At 43.2% G+C, this 26,635-nt stretch overlaps 2 protein-coding genes across 2 annotated transcripts in view; one reads left to right on the forward strand and one right to left on the reverse strand.

Annotated features, from left to right (window-relative positions):
• The window catches only part of tnni3k (TNNI3 interacting kinase), a 243,372-nt gene that overhangs the window by 114,008 nt on the left and 102,729 nt on the right, over positions 1-26,635 (reverse strand). Inside the window, exon 17 of the mRNA XM_008114094.3 lies at positions 26,067-26,171. Within this exon, the coding sequence (XP_008112301.1) occupies positions 26,067-26,171 (105 nt within the window). The remainder of the gene's footprint in view (positions 1-26,066; positions 26,172-26,635) is intronic.
• Positions 10,141-11,495, forward strand: LOC134298355 (uncharacterized). The gene is made up of 2 exons (XM_062978153.1): positions 10,141-10,212; positions 10,336-11,495. The coding sequence occupies exon 2, from the start codon at positions 10,336-10,338 to the stop codon at positions 11,386-11,388; it is 1,053 nt and encodes a 350-aa protein (XP_062834223.1). The 5' UTR covers positions 10,141-10,212; the 3' UTR covers positions 11,389-11,495.

Consider the following 26,635-nt stretch of genomic DNA (forward strand, 5'->3'; position numbering starts at 1 on the left):
CAAGCTATATATTGCAATGCTCTTTCCAATCTTGTCCAACTGGTCTTATTTATGGAAATTATCCATGACATACATTTATATTTATGTAAAAAACAGCATTTAAAAACCTTTTTAGCCTGCCTTTCTGTCTTATTTATTCACCCATTTTAATCATTTATATGCCTTCCTATAGTCTGGCTGATGGCAAAATTTGAAAGAATTTTAAAATGCATACATAATGAAACAGGTTAGTTTTGACCTGGATTCACACCAGGATAAGATTAATAAATGGGGGAAAGGATTTTTCATGGCACAATAGTGACAACATTTGCTATGGAGTAAAATGACAGCAAGGTAGAGACTAAATGACCATCTCTAACAAAGGCACGTCATAGCCAGAACACCAACTGTCTCCTACAAAACTGCCAAGGGACCCCTATTACCTAAGGAAGTAGGACATCAGCATGCAGCATTGCAACATCAGATTCTAGAGAATTATTAGTTTATAAGTTATGGTAAGAAAGAGCTTGATGAAAAATGAAGGAACATATAGAATTTTCTCATTCCTCCTAACAACCTACCTCATCATTGTCTGTCAAAACATATTAGCAGTTATATACTGTTCCATCTTGCAGCTTCTAGTTTCAAAAAGGAATTCCTTAAGAGCATATGAAAATGTGCTGAGATAGCAATTAGAATGCCACTCCCCCCCCCCCCCCCAAAAAAAAAAAAAAAAGGATATAAGAAGCACTATTGACACAGATTGCAGCCAGGAAATCAGAAGACGTTTACTTCTTGGGGGGAATCTTGAAAAAATAATGAAGAGTAGGGACATCACTAAAGCAGTGGTATTCCCCAAAGTAACCTATGGAGGCAAAGATGAAGTACTTTGGCCACATAGTGAGAAGACAGGAAAGCTTGAAGAAGATAATGATGCTGGGGAAAATGGTAGCTAAAAGGAAGAGGGGCCGACCAAGGGCAAGATGGATTGATGGTATCCTTGAAGTGACTGGCTCAACCTTGAAGGAGCTGGGGGTTGTAATGACTGACAGGGAGTTCTAGCGTGGGCTGATCCATGGGGTCAACAGGAGTTGGAAGCGACTGAACGAATAAACAACAAATTTACCACTTTGGCAAAATCAAATCAACCATCCAGGCTGTGGATTTTGTGGATCCCTTAGGACCCCAAAATAGCTTTGTAGAGCTACATCCCAGTTTGGAAAATACAGTTCTTTAGAATATTATTCAAAAGAGAAGAGTGCTCAGTGAAGTTATTTTAAGTCTTGATTACCTATTTCCACCACTTGGTCCCTGAGAAAAGTCTTTTAGGCAAGCATTTTGCAGCTGAAAGTTTTGAACAGTTGTCAGATGCAGCCCCCCTCCCAAATATATAGTAGTAGTGTGCCCCTAATGTTTTACAGATGAAAAGACAAACACATGTGACAAGCAATATCAGAGTGTGGTCAAGATGGCAAAAATATAAATGGAGAAGAGCACATGATCTAGAAGAAGCTGTAGTAGCTTGCTTTTGTCTAAGGCTACGGGAAATGGCAAGACTTTATCCCTCCTGTCCTCCCATCGAATTGACTGAATGCAAAGTATGTTTGTAGTTTTCATTCATTTCCCTCCAGTTGAGGTAAGCTAAGGGCAAAGGGGGAAAGTGGGAGGAGGAGAAGAAAGGAACTGGGACATTTTAAAACATCTGAAGAAGTGGAACAAAAGAAGATTAACTGGGGTTGTCCTTCCCACATAGCAACAGTTGGAAGGCATGTAGTAAGCTTCAGAACAGTGCCTTCCAAATTGTGTGTCACAACATGTTCATAGGTTGGCTGTAGTGTGTAGGTGTGTGACCCCAACATAATGAGAAAATTCCGAGTCTATGTGAAATAAGCAATAAATTATATATATTTAAAAATATAAATGAAAGGTTTTCATGATATATGTTGTGTCCCTATATATTTTGTTATTACAGTTTATATATGTATTTCTATTTCTTATAAAGGGTTGGTTTAACCTCCAGTTTGCTAGCAAAATTGAATTACTGTGTCACAAAATGATGCATGCTCAAAAGTGTGTCACCAACATGAAATGTTTGGAAAACTCTGTTTTAGAGAGCTACAAGTATGTTACTGTATCTCCTTTTGTGAATTAAAAATATCTCTCAACAGATTTCCAGGAGTTAAGGTTTCATGTTGATCCCACAATCCCTCTCATTTCAAAACAGTGAAACCAGACATGAATGTCCAGCCACTTGTGCATTTGACATTTTCCCCTAAGCATAGTGCAGCTTGTGGGTAGTCTTAAAACTGAAAATGAACTTACTGAACCTTCTGTGTACAGCTGTGTACAGAAGAGACTGCATGTCACCATCATCTAACAAAAACATTGACTGAGTCTATCACTGGCAAAATACTCAGAAGTACTCTGCTCTGGCACTGCCCCACATATACCATAGAGCACCCCAAAGCCATTTTGCAATCTAGATGTTTGGCTAGGCACTCAGCACATTGGCACAAGTGGCGTCTTCTGTTAGTGATGGCTGCTCCCATCACGCCTCATCAAGTAAAAGCAGCTCTGTGGCAAATCCTTATTGGTGACTTTGACTCTGGTGATCACATGGCTGGGCACCCTGTTTTGATCTCGCCAGAAATGAAGTCACTAGCAGTGCTCTGCCAGATAACTTTTCTGGCCAGTGAGACAGTGGTGGTTCTTTCTGAAATGTGGATATTGAGTTGACCTGGATCAAGTCCGATCCAGCCACCCACACATCAAAAATGCCAGAGTCACTTCTGAATTCCCTAGAAGCTTCAGAGTACCCTATGGTTCTTCTTGTGCTGAATTAAAGGCTGAAAGCAGCACTTCTGCTGTAGAACCAACAGTACATTATGTGGACTGCTTGCAGTGGGTTCGAGGTGAGTATGTTTTGTTTGGCTTATCTAGACATTGGGTATGCAATTTGTGCCTCTTGTGAAAAAGCTGAATATAGGAACCTCTTCAGGGTTTGTAGCCCACTCAGCACAGATTCATTATTATCGCTACAGAAAAATGAGACATTTATCAGCAGTTCTCCCTTTTTGTCTGGATTGAGTTCTAGTTTATGCACCACAATTCAGTTCATTATCAAACCAGATACCACTTCAGCAACACCTGACAGGCTAATTGGGTTTGCTAATTAATTCTGGTCTAGCACCCTCTGCTTCTGTACTAATTATATTTCTTTCCATATGCTTTACTGGGAATTGCTCAGAAATATAGGTATTTATAGTTGAACCTTGAACACATCATTTCATGAGCCTGTTGTGATATATAAGTATTTAAATGCTATTTATTGCCTTTGAAGATATAATCCTTGGGGTCCAGTTTGCCTTTCAACATCACTGTTCTTGGCAGTGATTTAAAGCAAAGTTTGTAGGGATGGAATGGAAGTCAAACAGCAACATATTTTAACCTGCCCAGGGTAGCATGTCAGTTTAAGACTCAGTGAAATGCAATTGCATTATGAGCCATTCTTTGTCATCTATTCAGAGTCAGGTCCATTTTAAATTACTATATGATGGATCAGTTGTTTGGTGAGGGGGGAGATATTTGAGAAATGCTTGAACCGAGTAATGCTTTCCTTTCCTTAAAGTTGGGATAACACAAATGGAACCATGGTTCAGTGGTGATACACACACCCTTCAAGTTTTGCAAGCAACTCTCAGAGGTTGTGTTAGGTAGGAATGATTATTACAACTCACAAAGTCTGCCAGTTGGCATATAATCCAAAAGAGTAACTCTTCCAAGTACTAGAATGGCCTGTTATAAGCATCATGGTATCTTCTCCATCTTTTATTTGCCTTTCCTCTAGTCAGTGGCATCATAAAGGTAAGTTCTGGGGTTCAAGTGCAGTCCCCATAGAATTATCCCCAGAGAGAAGCCTGTTTGCTCCTTCACTCTTACCTCTGTCATGGTGTTGGTGAGTTTCCCATCAGACAGAGGTCCATAAGCCAGGGGACAGCGGGAGAATCTGTGAGGTAGCGGAGGGAAACATCAGGCAGCTCCCTACATTGCCCCCTTACATCATATGGCATTTCCTGTCTGCCCCAGGCTTTGTACCATGCTGTCCCCAGCTTCTCTTCTCCATGTTCTCAAGGCAGCCTCTGAACATGCTGCCAAGCCAGGATGGCGCCCCAACAGAAGTAGCCCTACATCAGGTTCAGTCCAGGCTGCATCTTGGCAGTTTCCTAGGACAGAGGAAAAGCCCCGTGTGATGAGGTCATTGGATTACTTTGCAACAAAATACAGTTGCTGGGAAAACCTATTTCCCTTCCATCTTAGAATAATAGAATAATAGAGTTGGAAGAGACCTCATGGGCCATCCAGTCCAACCCCCTGCCAAGAAGCAGGAAATCGCATTCAAAGCACCCCTGACAGATGGCCATCCAGCCTCTGCTTAAAAGCTTCCAAAGAAGGAGCCTCCACCACAGTCCTCTCAGCCTTCTCTTCTGCAGGCTAAACATGCCGCTCCTCATAGGGCTTGTTCTCCAGACCCTTGATTTTAGTCACCCCCCTTTGGACTCCTTTTAGTCACCCTCCTTTGGACTCTTTCCAGCTTGTCAACATCTCCCTTCAATTGTGGTGCCCAGAATTGGGCACAGTATTCCAGGTGTGGTCTGACCAAGGTAGAATAGAGGGGTAACATGACTTCCCTGGATCTAGACACTATACTCCTATTGATGCAGGCCAAAATTCTATTGGCCTTTTTAGCTGCCGCATTACATTGTTGGCTCATGTTTAACTTGTTGTCCACAAGGACTTCAAGGTCTTTTTCACACGTACTGCTGTCGAGCCAGGCATCATCCCCCTTTCTGTATCTTTGCATTCCATTTTTTCTGCCTAAGTGAAGTATCTAGCGTTTGTCCCTGCTGAACTTATTTTGTTAGTTTCAGCCCATCTCTCTAGTCTGTCAAGATCATTTTGAATGCTGCTCCTGTCTTCTGGAGTGTTAGCTATCCCTCCCAGTTTGGTGTCATCTGCAAACTTGATGATCATGCCTTCTAACTCTTCGTCTAAGTCATTAATAAAGATGTTTAACAGAACCAGTCCCAGGACGGAACCCTGCAGCACTCCACTTTTCACTTCTTTCCAGGATGAAGAAGGTACATCGTTGAGCATCCGTTGGGTTCGTTCACTTAGCCAATTACAGATCCACCTATCTGTAGTTTTGTCTAGCCCACATTTTACTAGTTTGTTGGCCAGAAGGTCATGGGGGACCTTGCCGAAGGCCTTACTGAAATCCAGGTATGAGAACTGCAGCTAAATTCATAGGGAATAGTAAGTGTTACTAAGGGTAACACTTATGGATGAGCAACAGCTGACATCGCATTCCCTGCTAATCAAAATGTCTATGTGCTTTAACTCTGCAATCTCCTTTGTTCTTTAATTCAGATTTTAAAGCAACTACCCAAGGGATTGAATTATATCTTTCAAACAGAAAATGCACTTTGGATAGCCTCCTTAAATTTTGGACTATAATCCAGACTGGCTTACTCTAAAAAGATGCAATAAAGACTCTTATCCATTGTTTTCATAAATAGTATGTATTTATTATTTTAATTTTGAAAACCATCTGTGAATGGTTCTGCACAAATCTGTAGAGAAAGCCTGGATGTGCATGTGGATATCTAAAATAAGTAATAGGTTATTCACAATCTATAGCATGCAGTATATAATGACCTTAGAAGTGTCTATTAGTCTTGTGCTTTTGGGGTAAACCTTGCCACGTTTTGTGTCCTGGCTTTTGTTGGGACCCCGATCCATTTTTGAGAGCCTCCCAAAGCTGGGGAGGGTTTGTTTCAGAGCGGCCCCCCTGAAATTTGGACCATTATGCGGGGGGGGGGGGCTTCCCACTCACTGGCTCCCTATCCACTGGCTCGCCTTCCTGGCATTCTTCCTACCTGGCATCTGCAGTTATTCTCTGGAGTAAGAGACACTCAGCCTCAGGTGTGCTCTGGGCCTGGCTGAACACCTCGCCAGCTGCCACACATGCCCCGCCACACTCTCCAAGAGTGTGTGTGTGGTGGGGCTTGCAGACAGGCCCAGAGTGCGCCTGCAGGCCACACCAGCTACCCAACCTTCCCCAGCACACTCTCTGAGAGTATGTGTGTGTGGTGGGGTCTGCAGGCAGGCCTGGAGCTTGCTTGCAGCCTAGCTCTAAGCCTGCCTACATGCAGGCAAGAAGGAATTTCAGCTCAACATGAAAGCAGAATTTCGTTTCAAGCAGATTTCCGTGTGGGGAGGAAGCTTTCTGTTTCATGCTTCTGAAGAAAAGAACAGAATAAACGGTAGGAATGTATTTTGCACACATGACTAGTGTCTACTTGCATGCTATCTTCACGTTTTTCAATTTATATTTTAAACTCTTATATCCACAATGCCAAGGTTAGATACTCACATGAACACACACTTTTATTTAGGTTTAACCAAAAGGTACAGTAAATCACAATAATTTTATTTCCTTAGATCTATCTTACCAGAACAAGAATGGATTTTACAAAATTCTTCTCAAGGTTAATGCACATAGATTATTTTGTTTATGGGCATCTTTTTCTACACCTAGACAATGAAAGTTTTTAAACAGGAGTAAAACGTTTTCACAAATGTCTTATAATGGCAAACATACACCTACTTATTTTGAAATATTACCCAGTACAGCCTTCTGCATAATATTCTATCCAGTGGTAACATAGATGGATTCCTTTTCAGTGCCCTATGAGTTACAAATATCCTTTTTCAAAAGGTTTTTTTCAGGTCTTAAGGGCTCTGTAAAGCTGGCATAGTGGCTAGAGAGAGAAAGTGATGCTTTGCCATTCAACCACATCATGACACTGTTGAGAACAAGGTACTTGAAAAGGTTTATGTATCACCTTACTGTATTGTATGTTCCCGGCATATGGGCTTTGAAAGGCACTGAAAATTATAACATAAAAGAGTATGAATGTAGACACAGCAATTCTCTGATGCTATTTATCAGAAATGTTGTCTGAGCCTAGTGGACTTAGAGGAGAAAAAGCATTTGAAAAAAAGAAATGAACTAGTTGGCAGAAGGACATGTGATAAAGAAAAAGCAAAAGGAATATTGATGGCCTCTTCAAAGGAGCATAACATAACCCATATTACAGTTGGAGCTACAGAAAGAACACTCAAGTTGGGAACCACTTTTCTGCAGACAGATAAAATTTAAACTCTACCAAGCAGGACTTCCACAAATCAGTGATTTCAAGCTTTTCAGCTTCACAGAGAGCAACTCCAGAGAATGATGCATTTAATCGTAAAAGTTTAATGGCCTCTTGCAATGTTGCTGTGATACTTCCTATTTTCAGTGAAACTGCTGCCAGCTCCCACATCTGTTTTCCATCAGAATGTATCAATGGTTTGAATAAGATGAGCAGAATTATTTTGAGACCACTGACCAGCACACACAGAATCAGTTGTCAATTGTCAAGTGAAAATATTAATGAAAGGGAGATACCTGCAAGCTCTTTCTATAATATTAAAAATAGACAAGAGATGGCAACCTAGGATGCATGAGCAATATTCAGACTGCTTTGTTTTTTTCTTTGATGTGCCAATGTGGTGACAAATTTGCAGATTCCTGCTCCTGATGAAAGTACGCAGAAAACTTATTCCCTGACAAACATGAGTTCCGCATTGAATCTAACACTATAACACAGGGCCTGTCTTGCACCATATGATATCCTATGTCATGTAGCAATCTTAGAGAGTGAAAGACATTATAACTACCAATTCTACCCAGCAACCTGTTGGAATTTGAAGATGCCATGGCTCCATTAGACCTAAAAACAATACTCATCTTTCTGCTCTTAAACACGATCAATTTACTGAACACTTTTTGACAAGAAAATATATAGAAATCCACTTGTCAATTCTTACAAATAAACAAAGGAGTTTTCTCTTAATATTATTCCTCTAATCCTGGGATTTTCCGCTGGTCTATATAATCCATTTTATTATATTTGTTTGGATGTGTGTGTGTGTGTAGTGTATGCACCCACACACTAGCACATGCATCTTGGATGAACAATATCTATCCAAACCAATAGACACAGAGCTCTGCAGTACCATTGTTGCTTCAATGGCACTAAAGCTTTGAGAAATGCTTTAAGCCTTACATTCAAGAAATAACAAGAGAGAGAGAGAAATTCAGCAGAGCCCAGACAAGGTTAATAAAGAGTTCATCAGATTCAATACTAAATTGCCTGCTCTTAAGGCCATCCCCATCTCAAGACAGTGTGGCCAAGAATACCTTTCCCATTATTTCTATGAAAACAGTAGAAAGGGGAAAAATAGAGAAAGAATTAGAAGACGCATGTAATCAATCTTGTCCTTTACAAAATCCAGCAGTTCTTCAGTCCTGCCAGATACTGCGACTTTCAGGGCAATAGACAGCCAATGCCTATTAAATGTGTTTTTCTTCTCCAAAGAAATGGGGTCAGTAAAGGATCCTTCTAACCTTAATACACTATAGATTTAATGAAAGGCAACTGCTATTTTAAGATTTTATAAGGAGGCTATATATATATATATATATATATATATATATATATATATCCTTCAAAGAGGGATTGTAGACACCCATTCCCATTACTGTTCAGTCGCAACAGACTCTTTTATCTGTATCACCAAGCTAGTTTTTACAAGCCTTTGCAGATCATTAGATCTCTAAATGAGGCTTAGTCACTAAGAAAGCTAGGTCGTGACATGCTCAAGTTTTATACTTAAAAATAAGACTGATATACAACAGCATCTTTCTGTTTATTATGGTGTGTTCATCATTCCATGTAATTTTGCCAAAGAGGTGATTTTCTCAATGGCTGACACAATAAGCACCACTTGCTACCTTTCAAGTTGCATGACAGCAAAAAATATGCTGGGGTTGTTACTTGAACTTGGATATATGCATGTAGCACATCACCTTTCCTTATAAAGCAAGTTTATTTAATGGACTCTAAAAGGAATATTGGGTTAGCAAATAAGAGGCAACCTCACTCCAGAACCCTTTTCCAATAAAAATCTCTCTCTCTCTCTCTCTCTCTCTCTCTCTCTCTCTCTCTCTCTCTCTCTCTCTCTGATGACTACAGTTATATAAGCATAAGGACAAAACTGTTGGACACCATGAAATATAGTCTGAAGGCAAGGCTTACAGGATGGTTCAGATCTTAGCTGTAATGTCACCAAAGAGGCAGTGCTGATAGAGAAAAGTTGGAGTCAATCAAGTACTGCAGCTTAATATCAATTCCAGCCAGGCTCACTAAATTTACTTTTGCCACCAGCCTCAATATGTTTATTCCAGGAATTCTCCCATTCCTTTTTTATCTTTTCTATATGATGGTATAGTACAGTGGTTCTCAACCAGTGGGCTGTGGCTCAGCAGTGAGCCACTAAAATGAAAATCTGGTCTGCGAACCTCCTTCCTCTTTTTTATTTTATTTTATTTATTTCCACTCCTTTCCACAGAGCTGACCATTGCATTGGATCAACCAGATCAGCTATATATTATTAAGTATGGTTTTCTGTGGGTGAGCAGATGGCGACTACTGGATGGCATATGTTCTGCATCAGAAAGTAGAGTTGATATGGTCTATCTAATTGTCAGGGTGCAACAAAGAACAGCATCATCAAAGCTGGTCTTTTCGCAACCTGACTACAAGAGGACAGAGGAAGGAGACCATTTGGCAGGATAGGCTGATTTATGACAGGGTCTGGTCTTCAAACGTGGGAAAGGACCAAAGGAAAGGGAGGTGTGGATGGAGAAGGAGGAGGGGGGAGGCAACAACCCCATATACTGAGGGGAAAAGCGGAAGAGAGTCAGTAAAAGCTTTTGCAGTCATCTTGGCAAGGCGGATTCAATAAAGTTTTCCATTGCGACCAGCGGTGTGAGCCTATTTCTTGGGTCCTACACCTTCCAGGAGCGGACATTAAGCTTTTACTCCCTTTTTTTCGGCTCATCCCGTGAGGAAAGGTCTCTCCGGTGAGAGCATGAACCCTGATGGAGGAGAAACCATGAAGGAATTCCTCTTCCTGGAAGAAGAACAGGCGAACCCTCGAGGTGCAGAGGAGTTGAGAGAGGAAAGGAACCCATCGCCCGCATTGAATGAAGGGGGGACAGACCCCTCGGACCCGTCGTGGAAGCCGCTGACCTCCACCCAGTTACCCGCAGGCAGGGGAGTGACGGTGAGACGGAAGATCCAGATGGGAGGCGATTGGCAGCGAGACGGAGAGGGAGCCCCGGAGATGAGAAGGATGGAGAGGAGATTAGATGCGATGGAGAAAATGTTTGAAACTTTCTCTCGACAGATGGATCTGATGCAGCGGCAGGTAAACGAGTCCTGGAGGGCGACAGTCGAGCAACGGGAGCAGAGGAGAGGGCTGCCCGGGAGAGGCACTGAACCCCGTCCCTTTGCCGGGGAGGGTCCACAGGACTATGTGGATGAGATGCCTCAGCAGGGCACATCAGTTTTCCCCACGGGCCTGTCGGGAAGGAGCCAAATGCCTGGGAAGGGAGAATTTCGGGTGAAGTTCAACGGGGACCCCAAACAGCTGTCTTATTTCATTACAAACGTAAGACACTTCATGGAGGATTTTGGGGACCAATTCCCTTCAGAAAGCGCAAAAATCCACATGGTGGGGGCAAACTTGAAAGAAGCAGCTGCAGACTGGCTAATGCAGATGTATGATACTGGTGCCCGGGAGCTAGCCTGTCTGGAGGATTTCCTAAGAGCCCTCCGTGAGAGATTCGAAGACCCTTTGGCAGAGGAGAGGGCGAAGGCCCAACTCAAAAGGATATACCAGGGAGGAAGGACAGTGTCAGAATATGCCCTGGAATTTAAAGCCACAGCGGGGAAGATCAGGGACTGGTCCGACACCACCAAACTGGAATATTTCAGGGCTGGTTTATGCTCTGAGGTGCTCGAGTGGGCTTTACACAGAGGAAATCCAAGAGACTTGGAGGACTGGATTTTGCTAGCGGGGCGCGTGGAGGTGGACCAACAGCAAATCTCTCGTCGTCCAAGGGAGAGCAACAGAATCAAACCCCCGACAGCAGCAACACGGCGCTTCTCCCCTCGTCGCGGAAGGTCGACCAGCAGGGAGAGGAGAGCAGGGAGGGGGGCCTGCTTCGCTTGCGGCCGCGAGGGACATCGAGCGGCAGAGTGTCCGAAAGGGACAGGCGTGGAGACAAAAGGAGAGAGGCTTCACAGCCAGAAGCCACCCCACCAGAGCTCCAAACTAGCAAAAGGGAAAGCTGCCATGGCAACGGAAACGGCTTTAGCCCCAGGGCAGCTTCAGGCAGAAGAGATGGAGGAAGCGGAGGACCTGGAGTTACCGGGAAACGACTGGGATCTGTTTTGAACGCCCGGAAACAGATCGAACCACCAGAGGGCGACGGGGGTGAGTTGAGAAGAGTAAATTGTGACATTGTGAGAGTCAGAGTGAGGCTGTTGAACCCAGAGACAGGGATTCAGCTAGAGGCAGATGCTATGTTGGACTGTGGGTGCACGAGATGCCTAATTACTCCCGAACTAGCAAACAGGTTGGGGGTGGAGCCAAACCCACTAAAGACACCAGTAGTCTTCGCACAATTGGATGGAACCCCAGCATACGGAGTCCCAGTAACAGAAAAAACAGGGTTTTTAAGAATGACTATGGGTTCTCATGCTGAGACATTGCAATTTGTGATTTCAACAATGGCACATCAGCCAGTCATTTTGGGCGTTCCTTGGCTGAGATGGCAAAACCCTCAGATTGACTGGAAAAGGGAGACATTTACTTTCTGGGATGGAAATTGCAATTTTGAGAGTACCCCGAAAGACATAGAGGTACTGGAGCCAGAGGGGGCGATAGCAGCCACGTCACAGGGGGTACCATTGGAAAGCGTTCCCAGAGTCTACCATGAATTCGCAGAGGTGTTCAGTGAGAAGGAGTGTGACCAGTTGCCCCCTCATAGGAAGACGGACTGTGCAATTGAAATAGACCCCAATGCCAAACTACCTAAGCCAAAACTCTATGCAATGTCGGAACCAGAGAAAAGGGCACTCAGAGAATTTATTGACAAAAATATAGAGAGAGGCTTCATTGAGCCATCTCAGTCCCCCATGGCAGCGCCAGTATTTTTCAGGCCAAAAGCAGACGGCCTAAGATTGGTCGTGGATTATAGAGGTCTTAACGCAATATCCACCACAAACCAATACCCGCTTCCCCTAATGTCAGAGATGTTGGCGCAATTGGGCGAGGCATGCATCTTTACCAAACTGGACTTGCGGGAGGCTTTTTATAGGATTCGAATCAAAGATGAAGACTGTTGGAAAACGGCTTTTAATTGTCACCTTGGGCAGTACCATTTTAAAGTTTTACCTTTTGGCTTGTGCGGAGGTCCAAAGGTGTTCATGCAGTTCATAAATGAGACCTTTCGTGACATGCTATATAAGGGGGTTATTATATATCTCGATGACATTCTTTTGTACAGTAAATCACTGTCTGAACACATTAGGCTGACTCGAGAAGTCTTGCGGAGATTAAAGGAGAATCAGCTTTATGCTAAACTCTCCAAGTGTGAATTCCACAAAACGGAGTTAGACTACTTGGGGTTCCGCATTTCCACAAAAGGCATAGCTATGGACCCCGCCAAGGTGCAGGATGTATTGGCGTGGGAGCCTCCAAGGACTCGAAGACAGCTGCAGGGATTCCTAGGCTTTGCAAATTTCTATAGACAGTTCATCAAAGACTTTGCCAAGCTGTCTCTGCCTTTGACAGAATTACTAAAGACTAAGGGAGTGGGGGAGACTCGTAAGACGAAGACGCCGGGTGCGAAGCTGAACTGGACGCCTGAGTGCCAAGAGGCGTTTGAGGAATTAAAAAGGAGGTTCACAAGTCAACCCATATTAGTTCATGCCCAACGGGACAAACCTTTCGTGGTTCATTGTGATGCATCAGAGGCGGCCTATGGAGCAATACTGTTGCAGGCCGATGATGAGGGTGCTCTAAGACCGTGTGCTTATTTATCAAGAAAGTTCACGGAAACGGAACGGAATTGGCGGGTGTGGGAGAAGGAGGCCTTCGCAGTGAAGGCTGCCCTATCCCATTGGAGGCATTTCTTGGAGGGAACCGAGGCCCAATTTGAGGTATGGACTGATCACAAGAATCTGCAAGCTTTACGTACCCCTCAAAGGCTGAATGCAAAACAACTGCGATGGGCACAGTTCTTTAACCGTTTCAATTTTAAGCTGAAGTTCTTTCCGGGGACCCAGAACAGGATGGCAGATGCCCTATCTCGAATGCCCGATGCAAACTATTCGGCCCTGGGGGAAGTCGGAACTGTGTTCACGAAAGAACAGCTGGGTTTGATGGTGCAGACAAGGGCAACAGCGAAGGAAAAGCCCCCACCTAGTGGTCAACCACACGAACTGTCCCAGGAATTGAGGCTAGCTGCAGATGCAGACCCCTGGCTCCAGTCTCATAGGGATGAACTGTCTCAAACAGGGGGATTGTGGACTCACGGTTCCAAATACTATGTACCGGAGGAACTTCGGGGGAGGGTGCTGGCCCAAGCACACGACTCCAAGCTCGCTGGTCATTTTGGGTTTACAAAAACTCTGAAACTGTTGAATAGACAATTCTGGTGGCCAACCATACGCAAGGATGTAAAGGGTTATTTGCAGGAATGCCCAGTGTGCGCTATGGCAAAACAAAAGGTGGGCAGACCGGAAGGATTGTTGCAATCAGTAGCAGACCCCTCGAGACCGTGGACGGATATAGCTATGGACTTTGTGGTAGACCTGCCCAACAGCAACGGTTTCAACACAATCTGGACTATAATTGACCTGTTCTCCAAACAAGCTCACTTCGTGGCCCTTAAGAGACTTCCAACGGCACCCGAGTTGGCCAAATTGTTTCTGCAACACGTGTTCCGCCTGCACGGGTGTCCCAAGCGGATCATAAGTGACAGGGGCTCTCAGTTCACATCGAGGTTTGGAAGTCTTTCCTGGGTATTTTAGGAACTGAAAGGGCCCTGAGCACAGCCTTCCATCCAGAAACAGACGGAGCCACCGAACGGGTTCAGAAGACCCTTCAGCAGTTCCTCCGTTGCTACAGCACGTACCAGCAAGATCAATGGTCCTCGATGCTACCACTTGCCGAATATTGCATTAACAATTCGGATCACGCGTCCACTGGGGTCTCTCCGTTTAAAGTTGTGAACGGCAGAGATTTTCCGCCATTCCCCGCACTGCAAAAGGAGTTGCCTTCTGATGAGAAGCCAGGGAACTGGGGCGAGAAGATCGCTGCCGCTTGGCCTTCAGTTCAGGAGGCCTTGCGCACCGCCAAAGTGGATTACAAGAAATATGCAGATAGAAAGAGAACAGCACCACCGGACTACAAAGTGGGGGAGTTAGTGTACTTGTCGACAAAGCACCTGAAATCCACACAACCATCCCGGAAGCTGAGCCCACGATATGTTGGTCCCTTTCCCATTTCGGCCGTTGTGAACCCAGTGACAGTACGGTTACAATTGCCTCATAGATGGCGCAAGGTGCACCCAGTGTTTCACGTTAGCCTGCTGAAACCAGCGCCAAACACTCACAGATGGAGTAAACCGGGGGCAGATCCGGTCCCCATTATGGTGGGGGCACACACCCATTTTGAAATCAAGGATATCCTGGACTCCAAGAAGTCTCGGGGGAAACTGTACTACTTGGTCCAATGGTCTTCACAGACCTTACACCCGGAATGGGTAGCAGCAGAGCATGTTAAAGCCCCGAACTTGAGAAAACAGTTTCACACAAAGTTTCCCCATAAACCTGGACCATGATCCCGAAAAGGGGGGGGGGTTGGACTCTCTCTCTCCTTCTTCTTTCCTTCTCCTGGCTTATTCTGCTGCTGTTGTTCTTAGATTGTCGGAACTTTGTCTCTCCCCGCAGGGTCGTCGTCCGAAGGGGGGAGTCATGTCAGGGTGCAACAAAGAACAGCATCATCAAAGCTGGTCTTTTCGCAACCTGACTACAAGAGGACAGAGGAAGGAGACCATTTGGCAGGATAGGCTGATTTATGACAGGGTCTGGTCTTCAAACGTGGGAAAGGACCAAAGGAAAGGGAGGTGTGGATGGAGAAGGAGGAGGGGGGAGGCAACAACCCCATATACTGAGGGGAAAAGCGGAAGAGAGTCAGTAAAAGCTTTTGCAGTCATCTTGGCAAGGCGGATTCAATAAAGTTTTCCATTGCGACCAGCGGTGTGAGCCTATTTCTTGGGTCCTACACCTTCCAGGAGCGGACACTAATGCAATTTTCTGAATCAAACTTAATCTAAAGTTGACTAAAAACTGATTTGTAACCCTTTTGGTACTAATGTTGGAGAGTGGTCCCTGGTCAAAGTGGTCCCTGATCAAAAAAAGGTTGGGAATCACTGGTATAGTGCATAGCCTTGGGCACATCTGCTCTAAAAACATGTGCTTCTTGCCTCATTCTTCCCACTGCTTGCTTACATCTTAGCTACCATGTGCTTTGTCCTTTTTCTCCATTAGACAATGAATCTGATATATATCTCTACAATAATAGATATTGTTCAGTCTTGATACTCTGGGTTATATGGCTGTGTGGAAAGGCCCTGAATGCCACTTGTTCATAAAAATCCATTGGGAGATCTTGGGCAAGTCACATATTCTCATCTTCAGAGGAAAGCACTGGCAAACACACATCTGAACAATCCTAAAAATACCTCCATGTTATTAGAGTGATCTTCAGTTGGGAACAACTTGGAGGCATGCAATAACAAATAAAAGATGGATAATTTTATTTGGCCTGTATGTTCAAAGGAATGAATGCCAAGCATATTTTCCAGACTGATATTAGGATCAATACAAAGTTGTACCTTAGGCTGCAGTGTTGCCCAAATTCTGCAGTATAATTTTCAGCTTAAGGGAATACACCATCACATACCCTCATGAATACAAACACACAGTTTGAATACCTTTTAACTAAACTGAAAATTAGGAGACTTCTGCAATTACATGAAAACATACATGGAGAAAAACACACACATAAATAATGAGCTATGAGTAAACACAATTAAAATGATAATTTTCAGGGGGCATGATTTTGGAAGAATGAAAAGGAAATGCAAAATTGAACATTAAATTTACCTTCATGAAAAACTGATATGGAATGTGCCTGGATTAGGCTTTTAATTTGTGGTTACCTCATTTTATCAGTTATTGGCAGGTACAGGGTAGCATAATTTCTCCTGTTGGCATGAGGTGTGATACTTTGTCATTATTGCTGGTCTCTGAAATATTTTATGCATTGTCAAGACTAACTCATTACTTTCGTCCCTATAGTTTTGCAAGATATACAAAACTTTAAAAAGAAAAACATGTTGCTTTGTTGTTAGAACTGGTAAAAATAGATAGACTACGGGTTCTTACAGAGGGCTGCGGCATTTGCTACTGCAATTCTCAGAGGGTTTATCATCTATATATTTGTCTGTCAATATATCTGTCTTCCCATCTATCTTTCATCTAGCTATTTATCCTCAAACACCATTTCTCTTATTGCAGATTGTTTTCTGGAAGTTCCTGGCACCAGTGACAATATCTTATTACTGACCTTATCATTCAGGCTGATTTGCCCATCGTACACCACTTCCTAGCCTCTTTCGCCATGGATCCCATTACACGATACACATCTATTTCTGGCCGGGCTCCATGGTGAAAGGAGTGAGGAAGTGAAGTACACTTCCACAGTGGCTTCCCATGTTACCTTTAAAACAATCGGGGGTAGCTAGGTGGCAGACACCTCCCCTTGTGGGATGGGGTCACAGGTGAGTTGGGTGATGAGAGGTGTGGGGCAATGGGTTCTTCACGCCCTCCATCGGGATCCTATGGATTTGTCACGATGCATAGTGAATTCATATGCTTGTGTGATAAGGTCCATTTACCTCCCTCAAGTGGATTTCTTTTTAATGAAAATTCCCATTCTCTTCATCTTTTAATTTTACCATTAAATTTACAATTCTATGTATTATGCAAAGGAAAGAAGCAAATATTTGTTCTTCAAAACATAGGCTCTGCTCAGCAAATCATGCACTAATTTGGAAAAATCTTTGGGAGAGCCATGGCTAAAAAAATTACTACAAATTGCCCAGGAAGAAGTTAACACATAGGTGAACTACAACCAAAGAACTATGTTGAAAGAACTCACATTTTAAAAAACTACTTTGGAAGAATGTTCCGATGTCAGCAGGAAAAACAAACAAACAAACAGTTGATCGAGAGAAAGAAGCAAAACTGGGAAGAAGCCCCACCACACAGATTCAATGAGATTCTTTGGAAAATATGTCATCAGAGGAATTCACCTGTATACACAGGATTAGTGTATTAAAACCTATGAAAAACACTTTGATATTCATTAGTAAAGGTAAAGGTTTCCCCTGACGTTAAGTCAAGTCATGTCTGACTTTGGGGGCTGATGCTCATCTCCATTTCTAAGCCGAAGTGCCGGCGTTGTCCGTAGACACCTCCAAGTCATGTGGCCGGCATGAGTGCATGGAGCGCCGTTACCTTCCCGCCAGAGCGGTACCTATTGGCATGTTTTCGAACTGCTAGGTTGGCAGAAGCTGGAGCTAACAGCGGGCGCTCACTCCGCTCCCGGGATTTGAACCTGGGACCTTTCAGTCTGCAAGTTCAGCAGCTCAGTGCTTTAACACACTTTGCCACTGGGGCTCCTATTGATATTCATTAGTAGTGTCTAAGTATCCAAAATAGTATATGGAGATAAGGATGGATAGCACAAAGGACTTTTAAGCTGGGCGAAACAGAAATTGAAAAGTCATTTTTGAGCTTGTGTACCTTCCACCACCTCAAAATATGTAGATGGTGCTGTCATTTAAGCATACTATTGACATATTTAAATATGAAGGGTTCTTTGTTGCTGAATCTTTCTTTTCTTCACCAGAAACAGAAAATGGGATATTGAAAGCAGACTGAACTCCTGCTTTCTTGTCTAGTATATAAATGTGTTACATGTTTGTGTGGCATTTCAAGTTGATGGCACCGACATGTATATCGTCTACTTTGTATCTGGATTTATATAGATAGAATCTACCTTCTGCTCAGGAAACATGGGAAGGTGACCCGTTTCTCCTACCACACCCAGAATTCCCATGCTAAGTGGAAAGAATCTGAGCCACAGCCTTTAAAAGTAACTTTTTGAAATTCTGCCCTATGGATTGAAAATAAGCACATGGAAAACTTAGGGGCTTTCGGGTGAAAAAGAAAAATACCATTTCATTTTCAGAGCAAGATCATATTTCTGGTATTAGCATGGCCCAAATACAAGCAGCAAATGCCATTTCAAGAAAGGAACAGCATGTCTCAATGACTTCCTTGGATTCTTAAAGGATCCTCAGAAAGGGAAAGAAGACAGCAGACATCTTGCTCTTGTAACACACATTGTTTCCTTTCAATGTCCCACTTCAAAACTAATGAGTGAGGTGAGAGCCAATTAATGAACTGCGAGTTCCTTTTAGGAAGAGTAATGGAACCAGATCATCAGGATAGTGTGGCAATTTTATATTTGGCACTTAAAAATCCAGTTTTTACAGACAGCAAAATGTGCATAGAAGTGATCACATATAAATAGGATGACCTCCAGAGCTTGTGTGGACATCATCCAGTAGTATTTTATAAAGCAAGGAACATGTATTACAATTTCTCTTTTTATTGCCTGTCAGGTACAAGAATCCTACTCCTGAATAGCTCAGAAGTGGTTATTCAAAAGCTTAATGACAGGCTTTCCACCTCATTTGATTAATGAACAGTAATTAGTACCAAAGGCAGTGGTTGTGAATGCAGATTTGGGTCTTCTAACATTGGTTCTTGCTTCAGTGTTAACATCCACTAGACAATATGTTTGAAGCTCGAAGTCACCATTTTTGAAGGCTTTCATTCTTGTGGCTATAAACATTTCACATTATTGTATTTGCTTTTATATATGCAAGTCTCTGGATCTAAACACTCAAATCAGAGAAATGTATCTACACTTGTGTTTCTTTTTGCACTAATAGTCTTATCCTACATAGGGAAGCTGTAGTGCAAAACTATCACATCTTTTTTGTTCCTTTAATCTCCCATTACTTTCTCTTGACCCTTGAACTATTAATAGAACTAATGGAATTAGCACATTGGTATTTATTTATTTATTTATTGGGTTGTTGTATGTTTTCCAGGCTGTATGGCCATGTTCTAGAAGTATTCTCTCCTGACGTTTCACCCACATCTATGGCAGGCATCCTCAGAGGTTGTGAGGTATGGAGAAACTAACCTCACAACCTCTGAGGATGCCTGCCATAGATATGGCACCAGGAGAGACGTCAGGAGAGAATACAGCCCGGAAAACATACAAAAACCCTGTGATCCCGGCCATGAAATCCTTCGACAACAGGAAGGGCACTGATGTAATTTCACTGGGGAGAGAATTCCAGAGCTGAGGAACCACCACTGAGAAAGCCCTGTCTTTCATCCCCACCAATCATACTTGAGATGCAGGTGGGACTGAGAGCAGGACCTCCCCAGAAGTTCTTAACCTTTGAGATGGTTCATACAGAGAGATAGATTCGGACAGGTAAGCTGAGCTGGAGCCATTTAGGGCTTTGTAGGCTAAAGCCAGCACTTTGAATTGGGCTCGGTAGCAGATTGGCATCCAGTGGACCTGGCATAACAGGGGAGTTGTGTGCTCTCTGTATGCCACCCCAGTGATTTGGCTGCTGCTTATTGGACTACTTGAAGCTTCTGAACAGTTTTCAAAGGCAACCCCATGTAGAGTGCGTTGGAGTAATCTATTCTCGATGTGGCCAAGTCTGACTTTCCAAGGTATGGGTGCAACTAGCGCACAAGTTTTAGTTGTGCACAAGCTTCTCTGGCCACCGTCGAAACCTGAAGTTCCAGGTTGAGTCCAGAATCACTCCCAAGCCGTGGACCTGAGTTTTCAGGGTGAGTGTAACCCCATCCAACACAGGCTGTAACCCTATAAACTATTTGGCCTTATGACTGACCAGGAGGACCTCTGTCTTGTCTGGATTCAATTTCAATTTTTTCGCCCTCATCCAGACTGTCACAGCTGCCAAGCACCGGTTCAGGACCTGAATAGCCTCCTTAGTTGAAGGTGAAAATGAGTGATAGAATTGTATGTCATCTAAGTACATATGACATTGAATTCCATAGCTCCAGACAATCTCTCCCAGTGGCTTAATGTAGATGTTAAACAAAATGGGAGACAGTAATGACCCCCATGGGACCCCACAGGACAATGGCTGTGGGGCCAAGCAGGTGTCCCTCAGCAACAACTTCTGGGAACGGTCCTCCAGAAAAGACCAAAGCCACCGCAAAACAGTACCTCCCAGATCCATTCCCGCTAGGTGTCCCAGAAGGATACTGGAATCTACGGTATTGAAAGTCGTTGAGAGATCCAAGAAAACCAACAGAGACACACTCACCCCATCCAGTTTCCAGCATAGATAATCTACTAAGGTGACCAAGGCTGTTTAAGTTCCATGTCCCGGCCTAAAGCCACACTGTGCCAGATCCAGATAATAAATTTCTTCCAAGTTGTGAGGCCACCACATGTTCTATGACTTTGCCCAAAAAGGCAAGATTGAAAACTGTCTGAAAGCTGTTCAATTGAGTGGAGTCTGGTGATGGTTTTTCAGCAGTGGTTTTATGACAACCTCCTTTAGGCTTCCTGAAATCTTGCCTTCTTGTAAGGAGGCATATACTACCATCTTCACCCACTCTGCCAACCCCCCTCTGTCTTCCTTTATCAGCCAGGATGGGCAGGGGTTTAGGATGCATGTGGTTGCTCTAGTTTTCCCAATGAACTTGTCCACATGCTCAAGCTGCACCAATTGAAATGAATCCATCAAAACCAGACAAGCAGGTACTTGTGTTACATTCTCAGAGACTGCCATTAACATGGTGTCCAAGTTGGAATGGATCAGAGTGACTTTGTCTGCAATGAACTGAGCAAAGGCTTCACTGCAATCTTCTGAATGATCAGGGATCCCATCTTATGAGATGGGATTTTTTTCATAATAATTTTAATTAATGCAATTTGTAATACACTACAGTTAAAATTCTAAAGGGAAGGTGGGAAGGGTGGTAGGATTGGTGAGAGATTGGTGAGGGGAGAGAGCAGGTTTGGGAGGGGGTAGGTATGCTAGGAGAGGGAAGGGGGTAGGTGGTTGCGGGGGTGGGTATTTAGGGGGAGATGAGATGGGATTTAACAATCCTCTGACCATTCAAAATAGTTCAGTTGGATGGTTCTTTGCAGACGCAATGCTAGCTGCAAAGAAAGATTTCTTTGTGGCATCAATTGCTGCAGCATATGCCCTTAGATAGGTACACAGCCATGTTCGGTGTGACTCGCTGTGCTTTAAATGCCACACACGCTCTAGTTCCTTATTCACATGCTTCATTACTGCTAGCTTCTCGTTGAACCAAGGAGCTAGTTTAACTTGGCTATTTGAGAGGAGACGTTCCAGAGAAATGATGTCTATTGCCCTAGTTATCTCCCTATTACAGATAGTGACCAGAGCATGAGCAGCATCACCTGCCAAGATGGCAGGATATTCCCCAAGAGCCATCAGAAATCCATCTGGATCCATAAGCCTCCTGGAGCAGACCATTTTGATTGGTCCTCCACCCCTGCAGAGATAGGGGGCACAGTAAGCCTAAACCTGATCAGGTGGTGGTCAGTCCATGGTCAGCTTCTCCACACTACCACCTACCTCCCATCCCTGGCAAAAAAACCAAGTCTATTACGTGCCCGGCTCTGTGAGTAGGGTCCGATACAAGTTAGGACAGCCCCATGGTTGCCATAGTGGCCATGAAGTCCTGAGCCGCTCCCAACAGGGTGGTCTCCACATGGATGTTGAAGTCCCCCAGCACTATGAGCTGCTGGGATTCCAGCGCCAGGCCCAAGATCACTCTGGCCAGCTCAGACAGGGAGACTGTAGTGCAGTGGGGTAGATGGTACACTAACAGAATCCCTATTCTGTCCCAGTCACCTATTCTCAGGTGGACACATTCAAAAATGATAATTGAAACCACTCAAAGGACAAGAACACAGAGCAGAAAATAATGGTGGAAGATGTCTGTTAAAGTGGAAGTGGATGAAGTTCCTGGAATGAAATCTCCATGGCCAAATTAGAGCAGATTAATGAGGATTTCCACCATCCTTCCAGTCACTTCCCACATAATCTCATAATAACTGTTATATCCCAGTTACCTTTGGCCCCTGTACCCGATCTTGGGTTCACCTTTGACCAGGATGAAGAATATGTTGATATTTCTCCGAGTCAGCAAGACCCGATGAATTTGTAGCCCCCACTTGTTGACGATACACAGCCAGCTCTAATTGAAAGGGAGAGTGTTGTGGATAACTCTACTCCCTTGCCAGATGTCTCTAGCTCACCAGAGTGTAGTGTCTCAGAGACCCTCGAGTCATGACCCCGTCGCCGTTATGGATCAGACCGAAGAAGATATGGGGTTTGTGCCGATTCCGCAAGATTCTACTCCCTTCCAGATGTCCCCTGTTGACAGTTTTAGCCCACAGTTAATTAAAAAGGCCCTTAAGCCAGAGCCCGGTTCTCCAGAGAGCGCTCCTTTTGACCGAAGATTGTTTTGGGAAACATCTCGCTCGGAGAAGCAGAACAAGAGAAAAAGTGCTAGATTAGCGGAGAGAGCAAGCACTAATTAAGCCAGTTCCCTTGAGAGTTTCCCGGGAGGGTTGCATCTGGCAAGTTGTCCACTTTCCCTTGGGAAAGAGTGTTCAGACACCTGGCTGGAAGGGAGATTGTAGTTCCATAAAAGTTCTGGGCGCCGACTGACCTTTGCGGTGTTCAACGTGTCAGTTGAGGAATTCACATCGACTCTAGTTTCTGCAGCACGCTACTCTTGAGGAGACCGGCGTTGCATCTCGTCTCCCTGCCAAGCCTGGACAGCGATTCAGCTCTACCACAACTAACTTTCCCTTGCCTTGTATCCTAGCCTCGGAATTGAAACCTGGAACTCTTTGACAGACCTTGCTATAATCCCCACTCAAACAGCCTAGAAGTTTGAGTGTGTTTCGGTTATCGGATTTAAAACTTTGAACTCTAATACTGGACATCTACTTTCACTACTTTCACATCTTTGACCTTTTCTGAAAGGACTATTGTTGGACTATATACTCTGCTTATTTTCGTTTGTCTCCTTTATTTCTTTAATAAAGATATTAGATTGTTTATTGGCCTCCGTGTCTGGTTCCCAGTGCTCACGCTGCCCTGAGGCATCACACAGAGTCTGTGTCCTTCAACCGGAGAGAGTATCTAAACAAGCAGAGATCTGACAAACAAGCGCGGAGGAGAAGTGCCCACTTGGCTGAGCGTGGAGACTCTCTCTAGAAGCCTTTCCCTTGGGAACTTTGGGGAGGAAGGCCCCCCCTTTTGGGGGAGACTCTACGCTCCAATAAAAGTTTTGCTCCCAGTAGTTTCCCTTGTGGTGTCAACGTTGCTTACCTCTAAAAAGGTACATCGTCTCCAGTTTCCAGCCCCTTGACTCAAGCGGCTAGCAGCTGCTGTGACTCACAAGTAGACCTGGATTTAAGTCTACTTTCCTGTCATTTCGTGAACCAAGATTTATTTCCATGATCTCAAGTTCCTGTCTTGCTTCTAAGAACTATTCTTGAACATTTGGACCCCGTTCATCTGCCTAGCTTGCTGGCTTGATTCCCCACTCAAAGGCTATCATCAGTTTTGAGTGTGTTTCGGTTTCTGGACTTTGGACTCTAATACTGGACATATCCCTTGACATTTCTGGACTATCTTATATCTTTTCTTAAAGGGCTATTGCTTGCTCAACTTTCCCACCATTTCATTTTTGGATTATTATTTGCTTTAATAAAGATATTAAAAGATTATTGGTCTCTGTGTTGGTTTTCAGTGCTCTCGCTGCCTGGACTGTAACAATAACTGTTCCATCACACACATTTACAGTCCTTCTCTTGACTTCAAAATGGCAGACTTCATACAAATTCACCCTACTCTGTTCTCCCAAGTTTGCTAATTTATACTGTAAAACTGACTCTAGTGCTTAGGTACACACAATAGAGACATTTCTAAAACATGCACATATGAAATGAGCAACATTCAGGTTTACATATAATTTTTGATGATTTTAAACATAATCCAATATACTTTCTTTTTGCGTCCTCCCCTATCTCAAATTCTGCTTCTGAGAGCCAGACAATTTATTTTCAGCAGCATCTGTAGGTCAGGTGTGATTTTGATAACTGTCACAATCAATTCCAACATCCTTCCTGGTTTATTTTGTGGTATATACATATATATGTCTATGAAAATGCATATTTAAACAGCTATACATTAAAAACATAATATAGACTTCAGACTTTCCTTTGACCTTTCATGAAAGGTACTATAATTTTTTGTATGGTGGTAACTGGCAAGATATAATTTGGAGGTACAAGAACTTTAAGAAACTAGTGTCTGCTGCTGTCATCATTGACAGTAAACTAGAAATGCAGGGCACATTTTCACAATGCTTGGAGAGATTAAATCTAGTTTCCTGGCCTAACAGAAGTACTAACAGCACTGGAATCTTTCTGAACAGCTAACAGTTATTGTAAAGCTTGGAGCTTGCTGGAGATCAATAGTGTCAGACAATGAGAAAGAAGGAAGATAGAGACTCTGGACTGTGATTGTGTTTGGAGTAATATACTTAATTATACCACCACTGAGTAAGAGACAAGAAGTATTCTCAGTCAATCCATTTTTTGCATGTCAGGCAGTCAGAAAAATAAGACAGAATATGTGTGTATAAAGGGTTACTCAGAAAATCAAAGTAAACAGTCTTTTCTGTGCAGGAAACCCATTTTGTATGCAACAAGCAGGTGTAAAAGGATTGTTGTACAAAGAAAAAAAATCACTTTTTTATAAAGTCATTCCTTTTGCAATGTTGCAGAATGTTCATATTCCAGGAGAAAATTCTCTTTGGTCTATTATTTCCAACAGTAGAGTTGGAAGAGACCTCATGGGCCATCCAGTCCAACCCCCTGCCAAGAAGCAGGAAATCGCATTCAAAGCACCCCCGACAGATGGCTATCCAGCCTCTGCTTAAAAGCTTCCAAAGAAGGAGCCTCCACCACAGTCCGGGGGAGGATTACAGATACAAGAGCCCAGGTCCTTATCAAAATTGGCACTCCTAACTGAGAGGGCTGGTACCATAATTCTTAATGAACTGTTGTGATAACTCCCACTCCAGCATTTTTGATGTCTTCTTTCATGCCTTAGAACTTTCATCTGGATTGAATAGCAATGGAAGTGCTTACTGGTTGAATAGCAATGGAAGTGCTTAGCATTCAAAATACTTGGCAGTCCTGTCTGTTATTGGAACTTTCCAGTTGTTCTTCAAGCAGTATACCTTAATTGTTCCTCATTTCAAAAAGCTGAATCCAGAATTGGCAATATAACTCTTCACTACATTACTTCTCAAAACAAACAACAAATAATATCAGTAATATTCTTCTTGCATTTGAATTCTGTGCAGAATAACTTCTGAACTGTGAAGATTATTATCAATCCAGAATTCTTTCCATCAGAATTTTTCAACATTTGAAAGACACATTTCCAACAATTTTTGAGTATTTTAAAATATCTTTCCACCCCTAGACAGAAATTTATTGTTTCTATGTTCTTATAGAAACTTTTGATTATACAGACAAGTTCTGAATTTATTTTTTCTAGACAGTTCCAGCCTGAGCAATTCCATTTGAGACACACTGGTTAATTCACTTTTAATCTACTCTTTAGCCTGAGAATAGGAAAGACAGCTCCAGACAGATGATTTGAAAAAACAATGTGGGTTCAATTATGAAAGAGCTCAGTGTTCAGTTGACTCTTGGCATTTCTGCAGTCTACTTCTAGAGCCTGGTGACATTGTGCATTTATTTCAGAAGAAGGAACTTGTGACATAAAAAGAAAAATGTACCTGTTTAAGTCACGATGTATAATTGGCTGGGTAAGATTGTGAAGATACTCCATACCTTTTGCAACATCTACAGCAATGATTAATTTTGACTGCAAGTCAAGATTCCTGCAATGCAAAGAAAACATGATATTAGTCAAATTAGAGGGGCGTGAGATGAATTTGTCAGATTTTCTAATTATTAACAAGTTAGCAGTTGTGCCATCTACAAATCAAAGGAAGTTAAAATAAGAAATGATCTCAACATGCAATCACTTCATTTATGAACAGTTTTGTTCTTAATTATGGCTTCAATATTACAACAGCCCTTTGGTGTTTGTTGGGGCTGGTTCCAGGACCCCCATCCCCCATGGACATCAAAATCAGTGGATGCTCAAACTCCATTATGACAACGGCTCTTATATAAAATGGCAAAATCAAGGTTGCTTTCTGTGTGTGTGAGAATCCATTTATATAGAATCCATAGATATGGAGTGCCGGCTGTAATTTGCTTGATGGTCCAGGTGTTCTGTAGGTTCTATGGGTCACCTTATCCCTGTACTGTACACTTAAGGTTTCTGGTAATTACGGCT

The sequence above is a fragment of the Anolis carolinensis genome, chromosome 4, assembly GCF_035594765.1.
Source record: "Anolis carolinensis isolate JA03-04 chromosome 4, rAnoCar3.1.pri, whole genome shotgun sequence".
Classification (NCBI taxonomy): domain Eukaryota; kingdom Metazoa; phylum Chordata; class Lepidosauria; order Squamata; family Dactyloidae; genus Anolis; species Anolis carolinensis.

Excerpts from the sequence above, each read along its gene's own strand:
- LOC134298355 (XM_062978153.1), top strand. The coding sequence starts at position 10,336 with ATGGATCTGATGCAGCGGCAGGTAAACGAGTCCTGGAGGGCGACAGTC.